The 27,508-nt window shown below is 35.3% G+C and overlaps 2 protein-coding genes across 2 annotated transcripts in view; one reads left to right on the forward strand and one right to left on the reverse strand.

Moving 5' to 3' along the window:
- Nucleotides 1–1,037: 1,037 nt before the first annotated feature.
- LOC106652754 (MORN repeat-containing protein 4 homolog) lies at nucleotides 1,038–9,295 on the reverse strand. Its single transcript, XM_014371884.2, has 3 exons — nucleotides 9,036–9,295; nucleotides 5,700–5,809; nucleotides 1,038–1,217 (listed from the first exon to the last, which is right to left on the reverse strand). Exons 1-3 carry the CDS (start codon nucleotides 9,206–9,208, stop codon nucleotides 1,069–1,071), a joined length of 432 nt encoding a protein of 143 aa, XP_014227370.1. The 5' UTR covers nucleotides 9,209–9,295; the 3' UTR covers nucleotides 1,038–1,068.
- Nucleotides 9,296–9,457: 162 nt separating this feature from the next.
- Nucleotides 9,458–27,508, forward strand: part of LOC106652767 — a 53,259-nt gene continuing 35,208 nt past the window's right edge. Inside the window, exons 1-3 of the mRNA XM_014371899.1 lie at nucleotides 9,458–9,565; nucleotides 18,651–18,906; nucleotides 22,717–22,824. Of these exons, the coding sequence (XP_014227385.1) occupies nucleotides 18,657–18,906; nucleotides 22,717–22,824 (358 nt within the window). The 5' untranslated portion in view covers nucleotides 9,458–9,565; nucleotides 18,651–18,656. The remainder of the gene's footprint in view (nucleotides 9,566–18,650; nucleotides 18,907–22,716; nucleotides 22,825–27,508) is intronic.

A 27,508-nucleotide genomic window follows, 5' to 3' on the forward strand; every position in this document is an offset into this window, starting at 1 on the left:
CTGATGCTCGCTGTCTTATAATTATATAATTAGCGATGTTTCACATCTGGTGCAATTATGCTCTAGAAATTACTCTGATTTTAAGAGTAAGCACTCATTCATCATGCACCAGATGTGAAACATCGATGCTTGTGTTGGGATTTTCTGAGTTTTTTTTTCTTGTTACGTGATTTTTTTAGTTTCTAGGTTGGTTTTTTGTTTTTTTAGTTTCTAGTTGGGTTTTTCATTTTTTTAATGACCAAAACATCCTCGTGGATCGCCTAAGAAAGTCCTCATGGATAAACTGGCGAAAATCTACATGGAATCTATGATATTTCCTCGTGGAAAGTATACACTGTCCTCATGGAATCGATGTATTTTCCACGCTGTTTTCACGCTATTTCCACGTACAATCTATCTCTGATTAGCGTCAATTCCACGTAGCTGATCCGAGAGGAAATCCATGCAATTATTTTTTACGAAAGTCGGGGCGAAAGTCTAACGCTTGAAAGATAAAGGAACGTAAAAATAAGGCCACGACGTTCAAAAACGACCGATCACGCGCTCTTTCTTTCTTTACCGCTGGTGAATATCGAAAAAGTCCCTTTTTTATTGTTAATTCTTGAGTAAAATTTGCGTGATCTTTAGAAGCATTTGAAAATTGACGAAATTTCAATGAAAATTGTTGTTGCGATAATTTTGTTGCGGAGTGTATAATCCTAGCATTTGTGTGTTGTACAACGTGGTATAACCAGAGGTTTACCAAAATTGCAGATGTTTAGTCAGTCAAAGTTGATGGAAGCCTGACAGTCATGAGACGGATGGCTGATATTGTCTTGCAGCATTACTTGCACATTGCTGCTTTAAATTTTTTTTTCTTCAGATAAAACCGCTCAAAATTTTGGCACACAATGACAACGTGAATCAAATAAAAAATAACAAAATTTAAGATTAAAGTACTTGAGATTAATCTATTAACGTTATTAATTATATTATATAATTTCCGATCGCTTCAATTGGTTCAGAAAAAAACACAGTTTTATGTTAATGCAATGACTATTATATTTTTCTAAAAGATAAATACAGTTTTTAAATATTTTCAGATCTTGCCATGAAAGACAGCTTCTGAGCTTTTTGAATCACATCTGGACAATAGCTGCGCTTGACTAGTCGGCAATCTTGAAAAAAACCTTCATTACGAGGAAATCCATTAGAACCATCACGGTACGTGACTCTCCCTGAAATATATAAAATAATCAATTGCTTGCAGTAAGAAGAAAAAATCAATTTTCAGAAAGCTAAGAATATATTTTTGTACGATAAATAAATCAATATGATTTTTTGTTATTTTTGAAAAGTCAAGGAAAAACTGTTTTTCATTCCTGCACCTATTATATTTAATAATTAGGAGACAATTATTTTTGAAGGTTGGAAATTTCCACTTCCTTAAAATTTGTGACGAAGGCAATATCTAAAATTTAAAAATCGGCCCTTTTCAGGGCCATGACTCGATTAAAACGTTGAGCAAGTTTTATTTACTAACGAATGACACAGACTTCAATTTGGCTAAATGTAGACAATTCGACGTCATGATCTTTGCCAAATTCAGCGACATAATCCTCGCTATACGATGATTTTCGTCAAGGTCAATCGCCAACTTTATAACGTTCAGTAATTTGGCAATATTATATCCGCTAAAGTCTAGCGACATAATCCTCGCTAAAGCGATGACCTTCGTCAATGTTAGTGACATAGTCATCGCTAACTTTAACATTTTAACGTTCATACATTATTAATTGCGACATAATCATCCCCAATTTAAGTGATATAATATTTTCTAAGTGAGCTATGCGCTCATTGGTTTGCAGAGAGAAGAAGGGATACAACATAAAGCTTACTGATTTTATTATCTTTGCTAAACTCTAGCGAGATAATCTTTGCTAGCACAATGAACTTCGTCAGTGACTTCGTTAGTGACAATATCGCCGCTAACTTTAGCGATGTTATCCTCGCTAAACTCTAGCGACATAATCTCTGCTAACTCTAACAAAATAATCTTGGCTGAGTGAACTGTACGCTCATTGGCTCTTGGAAAGGAGTGGAGATGCGCAAACGTAAGTCACTCGGCTGATGGTATAAATAAGCGAGCATAATCCGACTATTCGCAATTCTCAATTCTCTTCGCAGCTATCAAGCGAGGATAACCCAGCTGCTCTAACCGCTAACTGGAACAAAAAATTTGTTTGCACACAACATATTCGTTTCTATCAGAACTGGCGTGCACAAAACAGAATCAGCAAAAAACATTTGCAAAACAAAATTTGCAAATAGGCTCACTAGAGTTACAGCACAAAACATAATTCTGTAAACAGTCCTCTTTTAGGACTACAAATAAAATCAAATAGAAAAATAAAGACATTAAATAAAATCCACTAGACCTAAGAATACTAGAAACTAATCTGTAAATAGTCCCGTTATAGAGCTATCACTAGAATAAGCTGAATCAATAAAGTATTTTCATTATTGTGAAAATAATACTATTTTATCACACCTTATGTGAAAATTATATGCTGAAATTCGCACAATATAAAATGAAAATAATATTTGTAATTATATTATATATTGCATTATGGCATAGACATGTAGACAAGCGCGTGATAAGCCCACTGACTATATTGAACAAGTTTGGCACCCACAAATAAATATAAAAGTTGTGACTAGTGTATTAATGGGATACTGAAGGTCTAGTTTTGAGAGAAAAATTAAGGGGTCTACCCTCTTGGTCGTTTTCAAAAAGTTAATTTTAATTTCAAGAAGTATCAAGTTAGAGTAGCTGTTCTACAATCACACTCTCCACGTGGCGTACCTGGTGTAAAACGCAATCTTATTAAAAATAATATATTTATTCAATTTGTGTTAATATTTGATTATATTTCCAATTTTCCAATAAATAATTTAATAAATTTAATGAAAAAAATCTATCCATGACCATGGTTGTTGTGTCCGCCACTTTTCGTGCAGCAGCTGCATCACGCAAACATTGTGAAATCAAAGTTTCAACTCTTTACATAGATGAATAACTATCTTAGATTGCCCAACTGAGTGTTTAAGAACAACTGAGAGACGTCTCACTAGCACTTACCTGAAGAGGAGCCGGAACTCGGCTCGAAACGTTGTAATAAATTTATAGCACTGCGTGGCATAAGTTCACATTTATGGCATGCTTTTCGGTGGCATAAGTCACACATTCTGGCACCGCTGCGTTCGCATCGCACTCGCTTATGCATCGGAAAAGGGGCCATAAAAAAATGTGTACGATACTCGTGACATAGGGGACACTTTTTGGCCCTGCTATTAGGTAAACTACGCCGTGCCAAAAAGTGTTGCTTATGCCACTAGTATCATAAAGTACTATTTCATACCAGTAGCCCAAAAGTGACTATTTTGCAACGGCTGTGCAAAACGAGGAAAGCTATTTGCGGGCCACAGGGTATGATGCAGGCATAAGCTGCAAATCAAAAGCTTCATGGTACGTGTTTATTTGCCTCGGCTTCGCCTCAGCCACTAATTCCTCTTACTACGGATTTTTCTGTTTTTCGCGGCCTAGGACAGAAATATCCTACTTTAAATTCTTACGGTTTATGATCGTGAGGGATTAAGGTGTTACTAAAATTAAGATGCTCCTATAGGAGCCCATGTTAAATTAACCAACTCTACTTTGTCATTTCTTTTAAATAAAGTCGTTAGCATGCATATTATAGTGGAGCGAATAACACCTATTTTGGAAAATCGCTTTGTAATAGCGTAAAAAGGTATTCTTTTAATTTTCTATTACTTTCACAGTTATATTATTAAAAAGCGATTTTCAAAAATACGTGTTTTAAGTTCCACTTTAATGTATATGAGACATTTTACGGCAAGTGTAAAATTCGGAATGTTTGAAAATCGGAATATTGAAAACGGAACATGAAAAATTCGGAAAAACAAAATTTCGGAATGAAAAAACTTCGGAAAAATTAGAATTCGGAATCCTCAGAAGTTTCAGTAGGGAATTTTATAGTCTACATTTTCCACTAAAAATTTTATGGATTCCGAATTTTAATTTTTCCGAAATTTGTTCATTCCGAATTTCCATTTTTCCGAAATTTTTTCATTCCGAAATTTTTTTATTTCAAAATTTTGTTTTTCCGAATTTTTCACGTTCCGTTTTCAATAATCCGATTTTGAAACATTTCAACCACAATTTCAAAAAAAGAAAGTATGTTGACCTAACAATATAACTTCGTTACAAAGGTTGTTTTTAAATATAAAAAATTGAAAAAATTTTTTTTCAAAGCGGAAAAAATTAAAGCTTTTATTTGCAACCATTTTTCCTGCAAAAAAGCGAGTATATTTATGAACTTCAAATGGTGTAATGTGGTTGAAAATGTTAGGCAAAATGTCGTTACCGTGTTTCACTTCATGTCAATTAAATATTGCTATAGATGCTGTAATGCCAGGCTTCGCGGGGGTTCGTGATATTACCACGTAAGCTAATTACAAAAATACATGCAATCACACACACAAGCACGCTGTGGGTTTGGGCGGAAATGACCACTCGTGTACACTGGTTAAATTAAGAGAGAATTAATATAAGATTTATTGAAAAGTATTTAGGTTAAATCAAAGTATAGTGGACATGAAATTGGGCCCGTAGGCCGGGTGTACAAATAACGAGTGGGGCCTCCGCCGAACCGGGCGTGAACGGGCTGGCGCTGAGAGAGAGAGATTTAATGGCCGCGTGATCGATCAACAGGTACTCACCGGCTGGAGTTTGAACTTTATTTCGGCGTCGGACCCGCGTTCCACAATCGGAAGTTCCTTGGGCTCTCAGCACAACGGAACAGCACTATTAACCGGAATTATGCAAAGGCTAGAATCACTCTTTGTGACGAAGCACAATAATCATCAAATGACTTTACTCGCGGTAATTAGAATATCAATTACGTGCGTACGCGCCAATTGCCGAAATAACAGTCAGCTCTCGATCGTGTCGTACGGCCCGCGAGACGCTCCGAATTCTCTCTTTCCCCCTCTCAGCGGCCGTCGGCCGCGCCCGGCTCGTCGCACCGAAGGCGACGTAGACGTCAGGCGCGTCTGTCTCGGTTCCACCTGTCTTTTAGGTGTGAACTGTTGTGCAGAGCGTGCACAATAAACAAGTAGTCTATAATATAATAAATGAATAAATAATGTATAGTACTAAGTAATTATATTGTATTTGGGCCTTTGCCTCATGAACGGGAGAGAGAGAGTAACGGATATTATATCCGTTACAATGCATTTAATTTTTTTTTTTTGTAGCATCGCCTTTGAACAGTTTTTCATTTTGCACTTTGAAAAACAAAAAACAGCCCCATTAAAAGAAGAATCAATTATTTTTTTCAGAACAATTTTGTGGATCAAAAAATGTATTTGCGAACGGATTATTTATTCAAGTAATTGACAATTCAATATCATACTAATACACGACCAAATTTTTTTATAGTTCTCCTATCAAATAGTTCAATTTTCAACCCTGAATACCCAAAATGTCTTTTTCTGAGAATGAAGATTTCATGAATATAAATCCTAAAATATTCAAAAAAGCCAATGAAAGTCGCATTTTTAGGAACATTAACGAAAATTACGACAAGATTGCTGATATTACCATCACAATATCATGATTAAAAACTGATACACACCTTGACCCCATATGCGTCCTCCTTTGAACTGCCCTTCGTACATCATACCATCTGATCTCCAAAAAACTCCGTGTCCATGAAACCAACCTTGCATGAACTCTCCTTCATATCTAGAGAAATTATTAACATGATTACAAATGAAACGATCAAGTCCACTTAAAATGATATTGCTTTATTCACAGCAAAAGAAAACAAAAAGTGTGATAATTGATTTTGGAACGCCTTTCCACCATTTGCTCTAATCTCAAAAGTTTTAAAAAAATCAAGGAAGAGCATACGGGAATTATGGTTGTACCAGCACCACTGCTACTTTACGATCAGAGACAAATAATCTGTTAATTAGTAGAAGAAAGCCATATGAGGCAGCCACACCACAGACAATTATTCGATGGCTAAAAGCAGTTTGAAAAGAATGTAATATAGACCCAAAGTATACAAGTCATTTAACGAGTCGTACGTCTACGTACAAATTCCAAACGAACGGGATGAACATCAATGTTATTAAAAAAGCAGTAGATGACGAGTGGTCCGATAATTCTACCGTTTTCATGAGATTTTACAATAGACCTATTGTTAATGTTAATGAAAATTTTGTCTTCAAAGTTTGTAATAATAAACCCAACAATGTTTGAAAATAGAATGAACATATGAAATGTTATAAAATAATAAAGTAAACTTTTCATTACTCTAATAATCTACGAGGTAATTTTGAGAACAAGGAACGTAAAATAATTAATCAATCAAACGAACTTGTGAAGTTCGATTGTAATTATTTGAGTTTCTTGTTCGAAAAGATTACTTTCCCATCCGAAAAATGAAAACCCAATCCTTTGTGTAGTAGTAGTAGTAGTAGTAGTAGTAGTAGTAGTAGTAGTAGTAGTAGAAGTTGTAGTAGTAGTAGTAGTATGAATAGTTCGTGATTTCATAATTCATTCATTATACCACCGCTTATGAGTAAAAATGTGGTTAAAAACGCAATGAAAAAAACCTTTTTATAAAATGCCATGAAAAAAAATACACCTTGTCGGATTCCGTGAAATAAAACGCACCTCGTTTAAATGCTGAAAAGAAAAATACACCTCATCGAAATGCCATGAAGAAAAACACATCTCATCGAATCACGATTTAACGAGTCACGTCAAAAATATCTTGGTTTTTCATAGAGGTGTGTTTTTCTTCATGGTATCCGTATGAAATGAGTTTTTTTTGCAGTATTTCATTAAGGTGAATTTTTACTCATAAGCAGCGGTGATACATTCACAACATCATGATAAGTGTATAAAAAATTTGTGTAAAATTAACAAAAAATAGTGAAGGAAAAAAATGAAAAACCCACAGCTCAGTGATGGTTTCTCCGGGAAGATCGAGGTTTTGCCACAAACTTTGGTAGCAAGTCAAATTGTAAACTTGAAAACGATCTTGCTTAGAAAATCAAAGATCACATGAGTATATATTGACTATATCAGGTTGACAACTTGATAAACCAGGTCGATTTCCACTAATTAAACTTCAAAAAGTGTAGATTTCGACCTGGTTCATCCGGCAGGCTACCCAGTGTTGTGATCTTGTGCAAAACCCCCGACTTACCCGAGAAAATGCTTTTTTTATGCAATGTATAGAAATAAGTAAATAGTTTCACACATTCTTTTTGCAAAATTTACGTTTTTTTATTCGGATAAATTTTCGGAAATTTTAGGAATGAAATTATTAATAATAGTTCAATAATTTACCTATTTTAAAAAACCTCATGAGTGAATTTTTCATAACTTTTTATGCATTTATTAAATTTAGTATTAAAATTAAACCTTTAATATACGTAGCTCAAGTACTAGAGAGCTAGGCATATTGAAATTGACATTTTTTTAAATTCATATAATGTCATCCACCCAGTGATTGAAAGCATACCAGTGAATGAAAGCACTTTTTTAAACAAAAATTAATCATTAATAACGACATTATTCATGAACAATGAATTTTTATGCTTTTATTGGGTATTATTGCTAACTGTTCGAATGGTTATCAGGTCCAAAATCAATATAGTTTAACGATAGGAATTAATTTACGAACGCATCGTACGCTGAGCTGTAAAATACAGTCATTTTGTACATCATCGCTGAAGATCGTTAAAATTTGGAAGATCCACTGTAAAAGAATGAGCAGCTCAAAACCTTTTATACCGGACTAGTTACCTTTAAAACTGACATTTATATGTTAAACAATTGCATTTCCAGTAAAAAACCAAGTTTTAATTAGAAAATTTCACTCTTTTTCAACTTTCATTTACTGGTGTTGCGAATAGTTCGCACTTGCTCAATAAATGAAAGTACAAATATAAGCATATTTTGATTGGATTTTCGAACCAATCTTTATCTATGAGGTCTTAAAATGTTTGTAAAATAGTTCTTCTCCACTCAAATGAAACAGATTCTTAAAAAAGATCCCTAAAAAATCACCAAAACTAAAAATTACTGAAAAAAATTGACTGTTTGAATGTGTACCAGTACCACAGTAATTTTTCTTCTAAACGACCCTTTAGGTCGTTTTGAAGGTACCATATTTAAAGTACGTAAAATCCTTCGTTTAGCTGAAATCAAGACAATTTTCTGGGTATTTTGCGTACACAAATCGATCTACAGGGCGTTCGAAAAATCGTAGAGAGGTCTTTTTTTTTTAATTACTCGTTGAAAAGAGTACTTTGCGATGTTGTATGTTAGATTTCGATAGAAAAATTACTGTGGTATTGGTACACATTCAAACAGTCAATTTTTTTCAGTAATGTTTAGTGTCACGCTCAAATACTACTGGTAACTCGACATTAACTCGAATCTTATCTTATATATATATATGGATTTAAAGAAGACAAAATTTTCGAGAAATAAAAAAAAAACCGTGTCGATGCGATAAGTCTAGCCTAAGATAGAGGCATTTGAAAATCGATAAAAATTCGATCAATTTTTTTGTTGCGATAATTTTGTTGCCGATTTAGTGTTTTAGGAAAATTAATTGAAAACTAATTTATTATCAATTGATTTACAGTCATCGTTTAGCATTTAAAATATTCAAATTTTTAATTCATTTTATATCAACAATGCAACTATTTTGGAAAGGTAATGTGTACTTAGTTATGTTTACATTCTGAATATTTAATTTATTCATGATTTTTTGGTGAAAATTGTGAATATATAATGAATTCTATTATAAAATTATATAAATTTTCATTAACAACCTCAAAACACTCTGTTTATGATGGTGAGTTTATAATTCATAAGTGTTGATAACATAATTGTTTGAGTCTAGAAAGTTTTCATATTTTTAAAGTAAGGTAAATTGGCTTACTTAGAACCATCTGAAAAATGTAAGACACCAATGCCTGAACACAATCCATTATGAAAAGATCCATCATATCGTGATCCATCTGGTAATAATAATGACCCTGATCCATGTTTTAATCCTTTATCATTCCAGTCACCAACATATTTAGTTCCATCTTCATACTTATATTTGCCCATTTCCAAATAGATTATGATTTTTTAAATTTGTTGAAATTATCAATTTATATAAGAAAAAACGGTAAAGTAGATATCAATGTTTTTTCATATCGAAGAGCTTTTGAAAAGTGAACACATTTCACCCTTGAAATTCTATTATAGATAATCAATCCTTTTTTATTGGATTACTCTTGTTTGGCTTCATGAATACAAAGTTTAAAACTATGTCATCAAGAACATAAGATATTCTTGCTTCTCATTCATATTTTTTTCTCCGCAATTTACAAAAGTTATATTTAGATAATATGATATTTTATTATTAAAATAAGAGACGATTTTTTAAGAAGGCGTAAAAATAAGGATGATTTCATTTTGAAGGTAAAAAAATTACGAAAAAATGTTATTATCTGTTTATTTTTTCATATACTTTTTATTATTTTCAATTCAAAGATTCTTAAAATAACAAGTATTAGTAATATCATAATAATTGATGACTCGACCATGAAATTTTGAGGACAATTTGTTTTATACAATCTTACTTACTTTCTAAAATTAGAACTATTAAGTGATAATTTTATTCATCTTTAAAATGCAAAGTATCTGTTTAATGTTTTGAATCGTATCTCATATTAATCTTAATCATTTATTCTCTATAAATTACGAAATTAACATAAAAAATTACAGCAACGATGCTATTCTATTTTGAAATTACAGAAATATTTAATACAATTCTTGCTATAATGTTAATTCAGTATTAACAAAGATTTAATAATCTTCGAGAACACAATATTTTCTAGTACCTAAAATATACTCAAATTATATTATGACAACAATTTTGAAAAACTGATATCAAAACTCATCTTTACCAAAAAAATTTCATAATTTTATTTTGATTAAAAAAATTTGTTATGCATAATCACTACTTATTTACCACTACGATCATTTTCATTTCAATTACTATTATCACTCTTCTTCATTATTACTAAAAAAATTAAAATTATTTATATCTAAACTATTATAGTGTATGACATATATGTCTCGATTAGATCTTTTTGAATAATTTTATGTTACAAAAATGTAAATTTTCAAGAAGTCATTGTGTGCTAGACAAGGTTACTTATTTTTATAAATATACAATTAGGTTTTTAATAATTTTAAGATTATTGTAGAAAAACTCTATAAAAATATATCGACCATTTTGTTTAAGAGAAACGGGAAATTTGACAGTATCATGGCCCTATTTCACCAAACGAATGTTACACACTCAACAGTCAGAAAACAGACACTATTGACCTTTTTTTTATTGTAGGTCAATGGGTTCTCATAAAATATTTTGATAAACGTGCAAATTTGAGCAAAAACACAACTTTCCATAACATAGGTTTCAAGAAAAACTTGAAATTACTCGTACACCCGCGGAGTTAGATACTTGAACCTCGAAAATTGAGATCGATTATTTGCTTCCTTCTCAGCGCAATGTACGTCGTGAAACTGTAGTCACAATTGTAAACAGTGAAGGAAGTGACTAATCGATCTCAAATTTTCGAGGTTCAAGTATCTAACTCTACAGTCGTACTACTTTACTTTAATTGACTGGGTCGAAACTCTTATTCAGGGCCACATGAGGCTGTACCCCCTGTTCCCAGTAATAAAACAATAAAATAATCAAAATAATCTAATAGTTCTTTTGGGCCCCAACAACATCAAATTAGTGCATAACTATTATATGAACTCGTATTGTGTATTATATCTCTTCTTCGAGATCACATTTTAGTCTCCTGTTTGTACTTCGATTTGACGCAATTTTTAAAGCTGAAATAAGCTGCAAGAATAACACTTTGGCGTTAAAAACTGACAGGGCTAAGGGACTAGTTAGAGACTAGTCAGGGCATCATGCTAAGAGGGATACAGGGGTCATGAGGACCACTCCAACAAAAGCGCGGGGATGATCATGCATATACCACCAATTCATGTCGAGGTCCAAGCAGGAGCTGTAAACGCAGCCCATCGCCTCAGGTCGCTTGGACTGTGGAAATACGGTACAGGGAATACCAGGCTGCAGCTGCTTACTGACCCGATCCTTTGTATGCGGGGCGACCTTTGTCTCTATTAACATTCAACGTTGTCTAAACGTTTTTTAAACGTTTAATTTACAACCTGTTTTTTGCATTAAGAGTCAAAAACATAAACCTCTCTGTGTAAGTAAAAATAAACCTGCTTGTGTTGTGGGTAGGAATCGGTAAATCAAAAGTATAACGGTATATTTAAAATAATATAATTCTATTATATTATTTTAATATATATATTATTATAATATATATATATTGAGAAACTGTCTTGAGCTTGCAAGCTCTCAAGCTCTCGAGTGATAAGCTCGCTCACGCGCTGCTACTGCTCGACGAGTTGTAGTAACGGCGACCACAGGCTAAGCCTGCGCACCATTCAACTCAAGGAGATGACTCGGCGCGCCGAAAACTCAGTGAGTTCTCCCACCAAGCCAACTCCGAGTTGCGCGGCGACTCGAAGTGCGAACACTTCGCTACCACGACTCACTCGTCAAGCAGAACAACTCGCAAGCGAGTTATCCCGTTCGATCAGTTGATCGTATGATCTACAGCGAGAGCGCGGTCGCTTATAATCTCGCGGCCTTACTTGCTCTCATGCGGGTACTGCGGTGGGTCAGGCAGACGCCACCTAGCGGCGGAAATCTAATCACAACCTTTAAACGTTTAAGAGAAGGGTTGAATAATTGTTGAAGCAACGTCGTGTAAACGTTTAAATGTCCGCTTCCTAAAATCTTCTAAACGATGTATCAACGTTATAACAACGTTGAGTAAACCTTAATTAAAACTGTTAATCAATCAACTACGTGTTCAGAAAATTTCAAAATTAAGCACTTTTTAATTATATACGTGCTGATTCCTTTTTAAACTGTGAACTGCTCGGTGTACCCTGACCAGCGCTTTCATTAAGTACATGTATGTGTACGTATAACTTCCCTTAAATTACTTTTTGTGTTAATCCGAATCAATTGTTTATACAATTGAGTAGATGGGTTTTTAGAGGAGAATCTGATACCATATATCTAGTAGTTTAAGGGGAGGCTCTCATGAGACTCGATAAAAAAATCGATTTTTTTTTTTTGCTTACTTAGTTAGCAAATGTCTCGTAGAATACACCCCCGAAACCCTTTTTACCAAAATCGATTTAGTTAAATAGTTATAGGCAAAAAACCGAAACTGTCTTTTTACGAGGGAACGATGTATGTATGTATGTACATTCACTTTCTAAAACTTTAAACGCGTTTTTCTCGAAACCATGTTTTCAGAATCGGGCGGCAAGATATCTCGAAAAGTACTGCACTTAAAGGTACACTTTTTTTTTATATTAAAGCTAATTAAATTGTCTGGAGGTTGAACCTATAAAATTTTAAATTTTTTCATTATTATTACTTTTTACAGCCCTTAAAAGAGCCAAAAAAGGGCAAAAAAAAAAATTTTTTTTCCGAAGTCCGCCATTTTATCAATTTTTAATTTTTTTGCAATTATTTAGGTTCAACCTCCAGCAAATGTCATCTAGTTTAAGAGGAATTTCGCATTTTTAGTTTCGGGCAAAAACTGAAGGTGCTAGCTTGCCGCCCGTTGAGGTACCTTCTTTTAACACGACCTCCATCAAACGCTGCTAGGCGATAAATAATTCGATATTTTGGTCTGAAAAAATTTGTAATTGTAGTTAAATACATACTTTATAAGTACCAAAAAACTTGACTGCATTATTCACTTCCTTCCACGAAAAAAAAAATCACGAAAAACACGTCATTTTTGAGGCGCTAGATGAGAGCCTCCCCTTAAGTGTTGTTGAGCGGTCGATGGGTTAGTGGGTAGCGTGCTAGTCTCGGAAACATCACCGCTCAAGGGGTCGTAGGTTCGATTCCTGGCTAGTACATTTTCGGACCTTTTCGAAAAAGGTATTCGGCGGGAAGAGTACCTACAGGCTCCGCTGTCTCGGGGCGGGTTTTTCCCTACAGGTGTACCTCCAGTGCGAATCCACTGGTACACCGTACACTGGTACAAGGTTTTTCCTTGCCCCTCAGGTCCCGTGACCTGGGCGAATGCGAGGCAGTTGTGGGGCTAATAGGCCAAGAAAGTTGGCCCGACTTAGGGACTTCTAAAGGGGCTGGCCTGGTTGCCATATCCACATTAAAAAAAAAAAAAAAAAAGTGTTGTTATTCTGTGTTTTGAAAGTGTTTGTGGTTTCAATTATTAAATGATCAATACTCACTTTTAAATTATTACCATCTTTCCTTACTTCCAAATAATCTAGATTTGTTATTCGGCAAATGAATTTTTTTAATTTAACTAAAAAATACGAGACATCTTTTAGGTAATAGAGTGTATTTATGGTATCAGATTCTCCTCTAAATACCCATAAGTTTTGCTCGCGCCCATTATTGATTTTGAAGGCCTTTTAATCAAATTTTGCGTTGCACATCAACAATTTTACTTTAAATGGCACAATTCATATTGCCGTATTTGGTTTTCGACATTTTTGAAAATATGACACTATGTGCTTTGTTTTAATGTCAAATAATCAAAATTTTAACCAAATTTAGAAGCAAATATTGTCTTAAAAATATGGTTCATCAGCTTCAGCTTTAACATGTTCTTTTTCAAATCATCGAAGGCCCTCACCCGAATTTGATACACTATTTTTTTCCAATTTTCTGAATCATTTGTAAGTTCCTAAAAAAAATTTCACGAGTGTGCCTTGAAAAAAACAATTTTTTTAATGGCAAAATATCAAAATTTCACAAGATTTACTCATATATGTAAACAAAAAACTCGTGCCAAGAAAATAAAATAAAAATAAATATAAAGGGAGATAAAAAAACTCTACGATGGTAGTCAAACATAGGTCATCCAAGCATGTGGGTAAAAAGGTACGTCCCAAAGTCATTGCTGCGAAACCGAGCCTGCAAGCCCTGCGGCAGATTATTCCATAACTTGTAGGTATGCACAAAAAACGCGTGGCAGCCCATCGAATCTTTAGTTCCAGCCACGATCGACGGAGCGATTCAGGGCATCATGACGCATGAAGCTCATTAATGAATGAAGGCAAGAGCGTGTGCGAGATTTTGATTTGAACAGTTTATTCATCGAGGCCAAAAGACCGAATTGCAATTAGCAGTAAAAGTTACAATCATACATATTTACAAATAAAATAAGCAGATAATAGGCTAAGTTGTACAAAAAGATGCAAAAATTAAGCCAGATTAACAAATATTAAGACGCAGTTATTTAGTGTCACATTAAAAACACATTAACTAGGAGTATATACAAGTATCGATACAATTAATTGCAATAAGTATGAAAAATTGTAATTGATAAGCATAAAACATGTAAAAGTTATTGAGCATTCCCTGCTGAAAAAAATCATGGGAAAAACATATGATGTTTTGGCATGATTAATCATATGATTTTTTATATGATTTATCATATGATTTTTCCCAGCAAGGGAAGCAAACCCTTATTTTAATATGAAATCTATTGAAAAGTAAGTGCCAAAATATAATTTAAAGTCTGAATTTATTAATGTCATTGAAAATGAAGAAACTACTTTTGAAAATAGCTAAAAAAATGTACATTTAGAGCACAAAAATTTGAATCATTTAACAATTGGAGGTGAATTATAAAACTGCCGAACTATTGAATCATCAAACTGCCTGAATTTGTACCGTTTTGTAAAAGATTAGCATCGATATTTTCTTGATGATAAGATAGCTTAGTTATCTGAATTTTCATGCCTACTACTTTTATAATTCACTTCAAACTCTTTTAAATTATTAAAATTGTTGTGCTCTAAATGTACATTTTTTAAGCTATTTTCAAAAGTAGTTTCTTCATTTTCAATGACATTAATAAATTCAGACTTTAAATTATATTTTGGCACTTCCTCTTCAATAGATTTTATATTAAAATATGGGTTTACTTCCCTTGCTGGGAAAATCATATGATTAATCATGCCAAAACATTATATGATTTTTCTTATGATTTTTTTCAGCAGGGTTCTTTTGTCTGCAGCATGAGTTGGCCGCTCTTATCAAGAATCCCGACTCCAAGGTGGAGGAATCCGCAAACGGAACCACTATCGTCGGTGCTCCGCCCGCGATTCTTGCAGATCTGCGGACCTCAACGCCCGTCCAGTGATAAAGGTTCGAAATATATTCTGGGCATGATCCATTGAGCGCCTTGAACATTTGAATGTTCAAGAAATAGTCGCGTCTCTGTGATGGTAACAGCTAATCGAGCCTGGCGTAGTACGGCCGAAGCGCAGCGTTTCTAGGGAGCTGGAAGATGTAACGTATACACGCGTTTAATAGTCGTCTGAATTTCATGTCCAGTAAGGCAGAGATGTCAATGAAGGCGAGGCAAGCGTAGTCAAGATGAGGTATGATGAAGGCGTTAACAAGCATCTTTTTGATGTTGACGGGCAAAAAGCCAGCCCCGGCTCGCAGTCGATGAAGCACTCCATGAATGCGAGAGGAAATGCCTTTGATGTGAGCATCCCATGAGAGTGAAGGGGTCATCACCAGGCCCAGATTGACAACTCTGTCAGAGAAAGACAGTTACACGTCGCTGCGTAGATGTTACGTAGACATGAGCGCTGAGGGCGTAGTAGTAGATGCGCGCCTAAAACTCGGGAACCGATGCAGTTAGCCAGAAGCTGCTAGCGCGGACGGCGCAAAAGTACCCTGTCTATATACAATCTATATTCCTACTATTATCGGGCCAGTCTCCGCTCGCCTGAACGCTCGGTTTTCACTGCTTTACCCCTCATACCTAACACGACTAAAGAAGTTTTACTTCAATAAAACGTAGCAAGAGCACTCTTGAACGTACCGTCGATAAACCAAATATCGCCTCTGAATAAATGACTTAAATGAGAGAGACTTAAATTAGAGTAGATAATTATTCTGTCATGAGTTCAATTTTCCTCATCTTTATAGAAGTCTTAGAATAAGAAAGATTCTTCAGGTAGAACTTTTCAAAGGTCCGATGCGTAAGGCATATTACGTAACCTGACATGGCCGATACTTTTGCTAAATTTGATACGCTCCGGTAATTCGGCCAATACACCTAGGTATGACTTTTAACACGAAACTGTCAAATAACAGTTTAACTCATCATTTTATGCAATCAGATTTATATGTAACTAGTTGATCATACTTGAACTATTTCAATATTTTTCAATAAACAAAAGTTTTTTTGTGAAAACCAAAATGTATATTTTGTATTACTTATTCTTTCTCCTTATTTGTGTTATGACATTTTAGCCAAACATTTATTAATTAATTTAATTTATCGCTATTACTTATTTTTGCGCGCATCTTCGCTTGTCAGGCGAGCACGAGTGCAAGAGAGCAGGTTAAGAGAGAGAAAGAATTAAACTCAGCATTTTCACATACGACAAATTTTACTATAATAATGAATTCCAGAGAATCACAAAATATTACAATTTTGTTGCGATGCTTAATATAACAAATTCAACCTTGTTATTCTCGGTGCGTGAATCTTGATGTAGCCATGCTGTTGCTGAACTGCTGCATTGTCAATTTTGGAAGTCTCGCTGGCGATAAATTTAGATGATCGTTGACTCACTGCAATTTCAACTTGTTACTTTACACTGACTCTACTAAGCCAGTGTAGCTCCACCGTGCATAAAGTCTCATAATGGATTTTATTCGTCCTCGTCTGCGACTACTCTCTACGAAAAAGACGTAGCTCTGCCATACTCAAAGTTCAAAATCGGTCTCCCTCTAGTCCAATTTTTGGCCGGTATATATGTCGAATCCTTATCGCTGCCCAGTTGAAAAAAATTGCATGGATATCCACGTGGAAATCCACGAGGATTAGTAATCCTCGTGGACCATACAGGGATTCCATGTGGATCGTACAGGGATTCCTCGTGGATCGATCATGGGCTGAAAAAAATGCAATCACCACGGATATTCTACTGATCCACGCGGATTTTTTTTCAATCCTCGTGAATGTGGAACTTGTTCGCGAGCACGCGCTCGAAACATCCGCGAGGATCTGCGGCGAATCACCACGGTTTTTCGACTGATCCACGCTGATTTTTTTTTCAATCCTTGTGGATGTGGAACTTGTTCGCGGGCACGCGCTCGAAATATCCGCGAGGATTTGCGGCGAAAATCCCCGTGGATCGATCGAGAATCCCCGTGGACTGATCGAAAATCAATGAGGATTTGCGCGAAAATCCCCGTGGATCGATCGAAAATCAACGAGGATTTCCGCGAAAATCCCCGTGGATCGATCGAAAATCAACGAGGATTTCCGTGCAAATCCCCGTGGTTTACGTACGTGGACTCTTTATATGATCCATGTTCGATCCACGTGGAATCAATTTCCCATCCTCAAGGAATCCCTGTATGATCCACGTGGAATCAGCGTGGATAATCCACGTGGATATCCACGCAATTTTTTTTCAACTGGGTGGTGTCTTTGTGGAGTGACCCTCGTACGAGGCGTGGGCCAGAGATTGGAAATACCTGTAACTGATTGCAATTTCCTCGAATAAACACGTGATGTCCGCTTGGGCTAAATGCGTAACAGCCACGGGTTCTTATCAGCGTAAATAGGTGCAATTTTACTGATGCGATGTTTTGTACGCTGCTATCTCCGGTCTTCTGTCCACTTGTTCCGAAAAATCTCTGATCTTCACAAATATATCAGCACATAGCAGTGCATCATCGATGTCGTTTTACCTATTCCAGTCTAAGTGTGGGCGGTGGCTACCTCTTATTAGCACTAGTATTTGCAACCCAGTAAAGTGAAGTAATAGAATAATATTTATAGATACCTCAAAAACATAAAAAAAATTTTTAAAATGCGGTGGAGATCCCGCAAAGAAGACAGAGTTATAAAATTTGAGCCGTCGGAGTCAACGACACATCACAGGCGACAACACTTAATCGGATTATGGTTTCAAAGTTCAGACACAATAACCTAAACAAATAATCCTCTTAGCACAGGCACAACAGTCACAGGTAAACAAGACAGCGCCTTGAGAGGCAAAGCAAAACTGAGAAAACTTTAACTTTAAGGCCAGAAAATCCCTTTTTTGGATGTATAAAGACACCTTGTACAGTCGAGCGTATGCTCTACCTCGTGTGTGGCAAAGACGTGCTCAAATACCGAAGCTACTAATACTCCCTCGAAGATCTAGTGATCAAAGTATGGGTTCAGCTAGTGCACTTATAACACGTGTTTTTGTGCGGCTGCTTTTGTGTTATATTATTTGGTTTACAGTTTCCCTCTTATGAATTATGGTAGCTAAAAATGATACAATTCAAATTTCATTATCAGATTTTAACAATAAATATTCTCTTTTTTGGGGGAAACACATGATTTATTAATCTCAATACGATAATGTTTCTTTTCAGTTGCTTATGATTCAATTTTTAGAGAATAATACTCGTAATATAATAACAATGCAACATTTTTCATGGTTATTATTGAGTTTAAGTTTGTGTTTTTATACATGCCAAGCTGAAAAAAATTGTCATGACGTAATTGGAATTTCAGTGATCAAAAATTTTAATGATGAATCATGTCAATTACACAAAGGAGTTAGTCCAAACAGTTTATCAAATTTTTCACTAGCTAGATATTCTTTTATGATTAACAATAAAAAGAGTTGTAAGTATAAAATACCAGTTACTTTTATATCGTTTTTTTATAAATTATACCTTTGTTATGAATCTATATATATAAAGCGAAGTTGGTGTCTGTTTGTCCTTTATGATCTCAAAAACTATTTGTCCAATCGGCTTGAAATTTTTACCACGTATTCATTGTACCACTGTGCAGGTTTCTATCATATTAAAACCATTATTTGCTTATTTATTTTTGAGTTCAGAATTTTTTTCGTATTTTACCACTTTGCGTGCTCGCTCGCTCCCTGGTCAATTGTTATAAAAAAGACCGTAAGCAGTTGTTTTTACATGCGGTCAATCGGCATACATTGTATTTGATGTGTACATGTGTTATTACGCTATTCGAGTTCTACAAGTGTGTGGACTCGACTTATACATTTCCTACTACGCACTTGACGTGGCCTGTTTAAGATCTTTTAATCAGTCGAATTTGTTGAAAAATTTGAACGTGGGCGAAGCCGCGACGGGGTCGCTAGTTTGTAATAAATGATTACATAAACTAAGAAATAAAATTATCTAAAAACCTATTTCAAAACTTATCCCAGGATTAGGACATGAAAAGGGCTTATGTGGCATTTCACGTCAACTCTCCCAGTGCCGTGCGGCGCGGCAGAATTAAGCCAAATCACTAAATTTGTGAATCGCTGTAAAAGTACTAAAATACACCTAAAGAAAAAAACGAACCCATGGTTTCGATGGGAAATCGCCTTAGCTTTCCGATAGTGAGGTCAGATTTTCCGAAATTTTCCGCTTTACCCGGGAAAATCGCTGGGAAAACTTTAAAGTCGATTATCTCGAAAACTTCATTTTTAAGATTTTTTTAAATAGTCTAGATCGAAAGATCAGGAAATTTCCCATCGATATAGACCTTTTCCAAAGAGGCGTTTTTTGATTTTAGCGAGATATAGCGAGAGAAAGAAGAAAAAACGTGGTTTTTTGTTCGGTTGGTGGCGTCCGACCGCCCGCGCGCGCGAAAAAACCACGTTTTTTCTTCTTTCTCTCGCTATATCTCGCTAAAATCAAAAAACGCCTCTCTGGAAAAGGTCTACATCGATGGGAAATTTCCTGATCTTTCGATCTAGACTATTTAAAAAAATCTTAAAAATGAAGTTTTCGAGATAATCGACTTTAAAGTTTTCCCAGCGATTTTCCCGGGTAAAGCGGAAAATTCCGGAAAATCTGACCTCACCATCGGAAAGCTAAGGCGATTTCCTATCGAAATCATGGGTTTGTTTTTTCTCTAGGTACATTTTAGTACTTTAACGGCGATTCACAAATTTAGTGATTTGACTTAATTCTGCCGCGCCGCGCGGCAGTGGGAGAGTTGACGTGAAATGCCACTTATGTATGATACTGGCAAAAGCCTAATTTTGAAAAAATCTGAAATTAGGTAAAAGCTGAAATTGCTTAGGCTAATATCGAATTCCTTAAGATTTAAATAGATACCCAAAAAGCGTATGAAAGTTTAGGATATTTCTAAAGGTTTTAGACTGTAAAAATATTACCCCGTTGCAATATGCTGAAAATAAAATAGGAATCTAGGAACACCCTGCTAAAAATCATCACGTGAAAAAATCACACGAGAAATCACAAGAGAAATCACGCCAAAATATCACGTGATATTTTCGTTTGTGAACTTTTTAAAAATTATTCATCAACCCATATTAAATGCATATAAACGGGACTGAAATGCGTAAGTTTTTGCTCATGCAACGTAAATAACACTTGTCAAAATTAAAAATAAATATACTTTTTTCTATAAAATCTTTATATAATAAGTTTACATAATATTAGCAATTTAAATATTAATTTTGTGGTGATACGAGCGGGAAGTTAACGTTACCTCGGCTTGTGCCCTAATTTTCTACGCTCGCTCGTTTCTATGCCCAAGCCCAGAAGACTGTAACTTGGCGTCTACTTGAAAAATTACCTTAAAATTTTTTTGAAATTTTTGTCTTGCAATGTGCTTTCATGTGCACTGTGTTGTTTAGTTCTTTTAATACTTTATTTTAATGAAAAACGCTTATCAGCAGATGGAATGTACATCACAGTCATGAAAACATGTTTAAAAACGGCTCTCAATTGCACTATAAACAATTTTACTGACATAAAAATTCATATAGTACAAAGTTATTTAGATTATAACCTTAAAAAAAAAGATATCGATGAGCTCGATCGCACTAATAAGACCCAAGTTACAGACGTTGACAGATAAAAATAGGAGGTATCCCTATTAATTTTGTATTAATTACCTGTTAACTTTTTTCTAGTGAACGGATTTTTTAGTTATATACGTCGATCACTTTGTTTTTAAAGAAAAATAAAAGAATGAACAATTATTTTAATCTATCTTCAATAGTTTGCAAGATATGGTGGCTTAAACATTTAAATTGTTTATAACTTTTAAACGCACCTGTTTACAGAAAATCAATCTTAAAAAATCAATTCAAAATATAGGGACTAGATAGAAATCGCAGCAACGCGTTTCTTGAAGGTTCAGAGAAGAAGTGGACGATTGCTGGGGTTATGGAAACCCTCAGAAGGCATGGCAAGGTAGAAAATCGACTTTGAAAAAAAAAATTAAAATCAAAAAATCACGTTTTTTATTCTTATTCGCCAAATTAACGATGATAATTTTTATTTATCGCAAAAATAACGCCGGATTCTGAAAGAGCATACCCAAAAACCTGTAGATATAGATTTTCAAGATAAGATTTTAACTTTATTTATAATTTTTTTACAATAGAAAATTCATGCACAAAATTGCACTTTTACGCATTAATGGGCTAATGCTTACTCAAAAAGTACCGTAAATACGAAAACCACGAATATGAAAACCCTTGTCTCATGGGAAAACGTTTAAAATATGGTTATCTGGAATCAGGTTCGTTTTAGAGTCCATTTTAGTGTCAACTGATTTAAAATCACATTTTCTTCGCTTTTTTCAATTTTTTTTCTGTTTTTCCATACTAATGCTTCTTACTATTTTTTCAAAATAGTCAAAATTTATGTTTTATCCTGGTAACACTTAATTCAAGTTAATTTGATTATTCTTACGAGAAAAAGTTACCTGGCATTTTCTTTTAAATGAATTATTTTCGATTTATTCAAAATGTTGAAGTTGCCAAAAACTTATGACCACCTTTGACCCAAAAATATATCGACGTACCAGTGTTGAAAGAACAATTTTTCTAGCTTTAAATAACCTACGTAATTTTAACTGATGTTTAGAAATAAACGATTTGTAATGATTTGATTTGATTTGATGATTTTGATGATTTGATTTGATTTGATTTGATTTGATTTTGATTTTGATGATTTGATTTGATTTGATGATCTCCCTTTATCATCACCTGATGACTTAATACTCATTAAATCAAGTCCAAGCACCTTGAAAGCGCTTGGACTTGTACTTTTCCATGTCCTGAACACTTGTAGAAAAGTTCGGCACACCAGCTCTATCGGCTCACTATCCAAATTCAAATAAGCAAACCAATTAGAGCCAGAGTTATGCCATTATGCAGTTATAACTATAACAAAAAGGAACAATATTTAAAAAATACAATCTCTTATTATGTAAAAACAAAATTGAAGACCCATAATAAAATCAACTTTTAGAAATTCAATTGATAGTGGTACGACTGACAATAGTGGCTAAGAGAAAAGTTTTTTCATGGCTCAGGAAGAGGGAATAACAATTTTTCTAGCTTTAAATAACCTACGTAATTTTAACTGATGTTTAGAAATAAACGATTTGTAATGATTTAAACTAACTTAAAATTTTCAATTGCAGCAATCATTTTGTACGATTCTTGTGGTGATAATGATCGTACTTTAAAAGCTGTTTTCGATACTTTAGAATGGGTGAATATAAATTGTTTGAGTATTCCTAATTTTTTGGGTAAGTTTTCTAATTGAAGTATTCTATAGATTATATAGTTGAAAAAATTATTGTAGTTCATTTTTACTTTTTATCTATGAATTTGTGACTAACCTTTTTTCGATCTCCTGCAATTAACTGATAAATTCTTGTATTCTTTTATTCTGATAACTCCCCTTTCCATTCAAGGAACGACTTACCCTCGTGTCATAATGTTATGGCTCGTTTGCCCAACATTTATTAATTATTTGTTTATTTATCGCTATTATTTCTTGCATTCATCTTCGCTTGTCATGAGTACAAGAGGGCAGGGTGTAGGAGAGGAATAAATGTGTGCAACATACTTCGATTACACAAGACTTTTTTTATTGATCTACTCTTACAATTATTGCTGCTGGCTGCTAGCTGCTGGCTGCTGGCGGTGTTGCTGGCTTGCTAGCTGACTGCTGTTAGTGGCTTACGATACACTTCACTTTTCACTTTAACCGGTCAACTATACTCGACTAGTCCCGGCGTAGCTCCGCCGTGTTGGAGGTCTCGAACTGAACTAGCTGATGCCCTCCTTTTTCGGGCCGTATATAACCGAATTTCTTATCTACCCTCTATTGATTCGTGCGGGGGCCGATGATCGGGAATTTCCTCGCTGATTGCAGCTTCCAGGAATCTCATGGCTTGCTCTTCACCTAAGTCAATAGCGTAATACGCAGTTGACTTGTGCGCGGGCTGCTGGCCCGGTGTGTGCTTACGAATTTCTCCGAAAACGCATAATCGATGCCTGTTCTTCATTTCACGAATCGTGTGAAATGATCATTTTTAATAAAATATTCTATTAAATTGTATGTGAAAGTTGTCAAAGTTAATATTACGCTAAGCTTGAGGTTCCGTTGATGGACAATGGTCGATTGAACAAAATGAAACAACATACAACTCAATTGTATCATTTGAACACTTGGAAACCTATGACAGGCAGCTCAGAGGTGGCAAATGCTTATGGCTGAAGGTTTATAGACTCATACAAGTGTATTTAACTGTTTATAAGTATCTAACTGGACAAAGTACTTTCAAATGGAGTATTGGAAAAGTTTCTTATGCCTGTTTTCTAAAAAAAATTTTTCTACCATTTCAGCTTAATACTATAAATAGAAATATAAAATTATTCAAGCCCCCTATGAGCTGTTATATACCCTTTGACACCGGGTAATAACTTTATTATTTGAATATTAAATATTATTTTCTGTTGTGTCTGAGTGGGGAGGGAACATGAAATAAAGTGTATAACGCTCAAGTGAGATTTACACACAAGACTTTATTACAAGAAACTAATTACTATTAAACAAGCTTACAAAATAAGTGTGGCCGATGCTCGTCGATCTGTAGGGCTGCAAACGCCGTCGGGACGCTACGGTTGTCGCTGTTGCTGGTGCGCTGCGCTGATGCTGCTTGGCCGCCGGTCGCGGCTGCCTCGGTGGTGGCGGTGGCTGTTGCAGTGACGGTCGTGGCTGCTGTTGGGCTGTTGCGCTGCTAGGCTGGGTGAAGCACTCACTCGAGCTTTATCGTTCGCGAATACAATTAATAATTTCGACGGTCGCGGCGTATAAGTACAAGTACAAGTTAGTCGCTGTTATTGACTCGCGCTTGGTTCTCACTAAGTACAATATGTGCAATTCGCGTTGTATTACAAGTCCGTTAAATATTGCAAAGTCGCTATTATAATGATTTGATTATTCGCGCGCACAGAGCTTCGCCTTACTCGACTCTCTAAGATGATCTGCCCAGAGCTTCGCCCTGCTCGACAGTATAAAATGATCTGCCCAGAGCTTCGCCCTGCTCGACAGTATAAAATGATCTGCCCCGAGGCCTAATTTTTATGCACGTTATATACTAATTAAATCATGGACCTTTTGGAGGGGGTACGTCTTGGGTTTTTTCCACAAGTCGCAAATCTACCAGCTATTTCGTCACTTGTTGACTCAGTTTCCGCTAGACCAGGATGTGCCCAATGGTTATCTGAGGTCAAAGGTCAAACTTGGGGGAGATATGGGACTTGCGAGTGCGCGTGCGAACTTGCTTCGCCCCTTTGTACCAATTCGAATCATTCCACGAGTCTCGTCTCGCATGTGTGTGTTATGCCTTCTTTGTGTTCGACTTACACACACACGCGAGTACACACACACGGAATATATACGCGTGCGGGGACTTGATCTAATGCGTCGGTAATGTTGCTCGCGCACGTCCGTACATACCTTCAGCCTTTGCCTTGCTCTGTGTTCGGCTGATACACATATGCGCGCGGGTTCGATCTAATGCGCCGATGTGTGTTGGCCGCTTACACACACACACATTCATGCGACAGCGCTTGCCTGTCTCTGTGTTCATCTTACACACATGCCTCTTTACCCGCGAGATCAGGCGTCATACGTGTTGATTTGACGGTCTTGTTTTAATTATTATATTTAAATTTTACTATACCCAACGCTGGGTCATTGGAATATAACAGAGCCCTTAACAACATATTTACAAGATAGAACATTGAGAGTGGAATATGACAGTCACTACTCTTCGTTTTGCCCAATCAAGACTAGACTAGGGTGCCTCAACGTAGTATCCTTAGACCTAAATTATATTTACTGTACACAGCAGACTTCCCAGTGATGCAGATTATCACCATAGCTACCCGTGCGGATGAAGCAGCCCTCATGCACTCCAATAAAGATCATTATGCAGTCTCTTAAACGATGAAAAGCTGCATGAATCTGGCCAAGTATTAGTTTAAAAAATGGAGAATAAAAATTAATGAAGAGAAATCAACTAACATCACCTTTATCCTATGTAAAAACACATGTCCACTAGACCGGTTCAATTTGAAAATTTTTTTGTAATATTATGAGCACTGGCAGAATCTGTTAGTTAAACTAAATACATGAAGTTTGCCTTCTACCTGATGTCGCTAGATGTTCTGATTAGCTGTCGATAGCATTTTTAAGTTAAAAAACGTGGTGCAAAAATTGGATAGCTTCGCTAAATAAGATTATAGATTGCCTACTGTGCTCTGAGGGTAAAATCTATACATACTAAACGTTTTCTTGAGTAATTTTTTTCGTAGAATCGAATTCCATAGTTAGTTTTGACCTAAAACTGAGATAGCATTGAAAAAAATGCCTTTTTTCGATATTTTTTTTCATAAACTTCAAAAAGTTCATTTTCGAGGGCGCAGTAAATGAACAGAAAAAATTTAGAAAATTTTTTGATACTGCCAAAATTTAGGATTTTTTATGACAAATCCAAAGGTGTATATGTGGCATTTCACGTCAACTCTCCCAGTGCCGCGCGGCGCGGCAGAATCAAGTCAAATCACTAAATTTGTGAATCTCTGTAAAAGTACTAAAATGCACCTAGAGAAAAAACGAGCCCATGATTTCGATGATTTGGGAAATCGCCTCAGCTTTCCGATGGTGAGGTCAGATTTTCCAAAATTTTCCGCTTTACCCAGGAAAATCTCTGGGAAAACTTTAAAGTAGATTATCTCAAAAACTTCATTTTTAAGATTTTTTTTAATTGTCTAGATCGAAAGATCAGGAAATTTTCCATCGATATAGACCTTTTCCAGAGAGGCGTTTTTTGATTTTAGCGAGATGCAGCGAGAGAAAGAAGAAAAAACGTGGTTTTTTGTTCGGTTGGGGGCGTCCGACCGCCCGCGCTCGCGAAAAAACCACGTTTTTTCTTCTTTCTCTCGCTGCATCTCGCTAAAATCAAAAAACGCCTCTTTGGAAAAGGTCTATATCGATGGAAAATTTCCTGATCTTTCGATCTAGACTATTTAAAAAAATCTTAAAAATGAAGTTTTTGAGATAATCTACTTTAAAGTTTTCCCAGAGATTTTCCCGGGTAAAGCGGAAAATTTCGGAAAATCTGGCAAAGTGGTCGGCGAAAGGTTGACTCAGGCATGGAAAGTGAGCCATACTCACTTTCATGTATTTTTTTGGTTTAATTGAAAATTTTACCTTGGCACATCCTTTACTGCCGTTTCATTTTTTAACCCTTATTATAAACCCGGAAGGCGTTAGGATGTATAAAAAATTCTATAAATGTTATGATCTTAGACTACCATTCCACCCTAATAACCTAGCACGAGGACTCCAAACAAGAAAAAATATTGATTGTCAAGAAGCAAGCAGATTGAGGTTTGAATCATCGTCGAAACTGTACGGTGTGTCCCTACTATCTCCCCTACTAGTACAACCATTGGGTTGTCACTGTAGGTCGTTATTACATCTTCATGCTGTTATCGTTAATTGTTTAAAGAAAGAAAACATGAACTTATTGTCCAAATTGCACAGATAGTAACATTAAAAATAAAAATGTTTGAAAACAATTATTTGCTTTGACGGACACGGGAACTGTTACATTACTTAAAAATTATCGGAATGGGACAAAGTTACATCTACGACAGAAAAGATAGTCTGAAAACCACTAACTCATCCTCAAAATCACTCTATTGATTGGAACATATGTACACACTTCCAAACCCGCTTACATACGATCTTACATTTATTAAGAATCAAGTTACACAAATATGTTAAATAAATTACCCAACATGGCATACTGAAAAACTTATTTTTGAGCTTAGCATACAGTTTTCTCATAACAGAAGCAACAAATGTCAATTCTTATTTACAAAACTATTCTTTGTTCAAATTAAATAATG

Source organism: Trichogramma pretiosum, unplaced genomic scaffold (assembly GCF_000599845.2).
Source record: "Trichogramma pretiosum strain Unisexual culture from Peru unplaced genomic scaffold, Tpre_2.0 scaffold79, whole genome shotgun sequence".
NCBI lineage: Eukaryota > Metazoa > Arthropoda > Insecta > Hymenoptera > Trichogrammatidae > Trichogramma > Trichogramma pretiosum.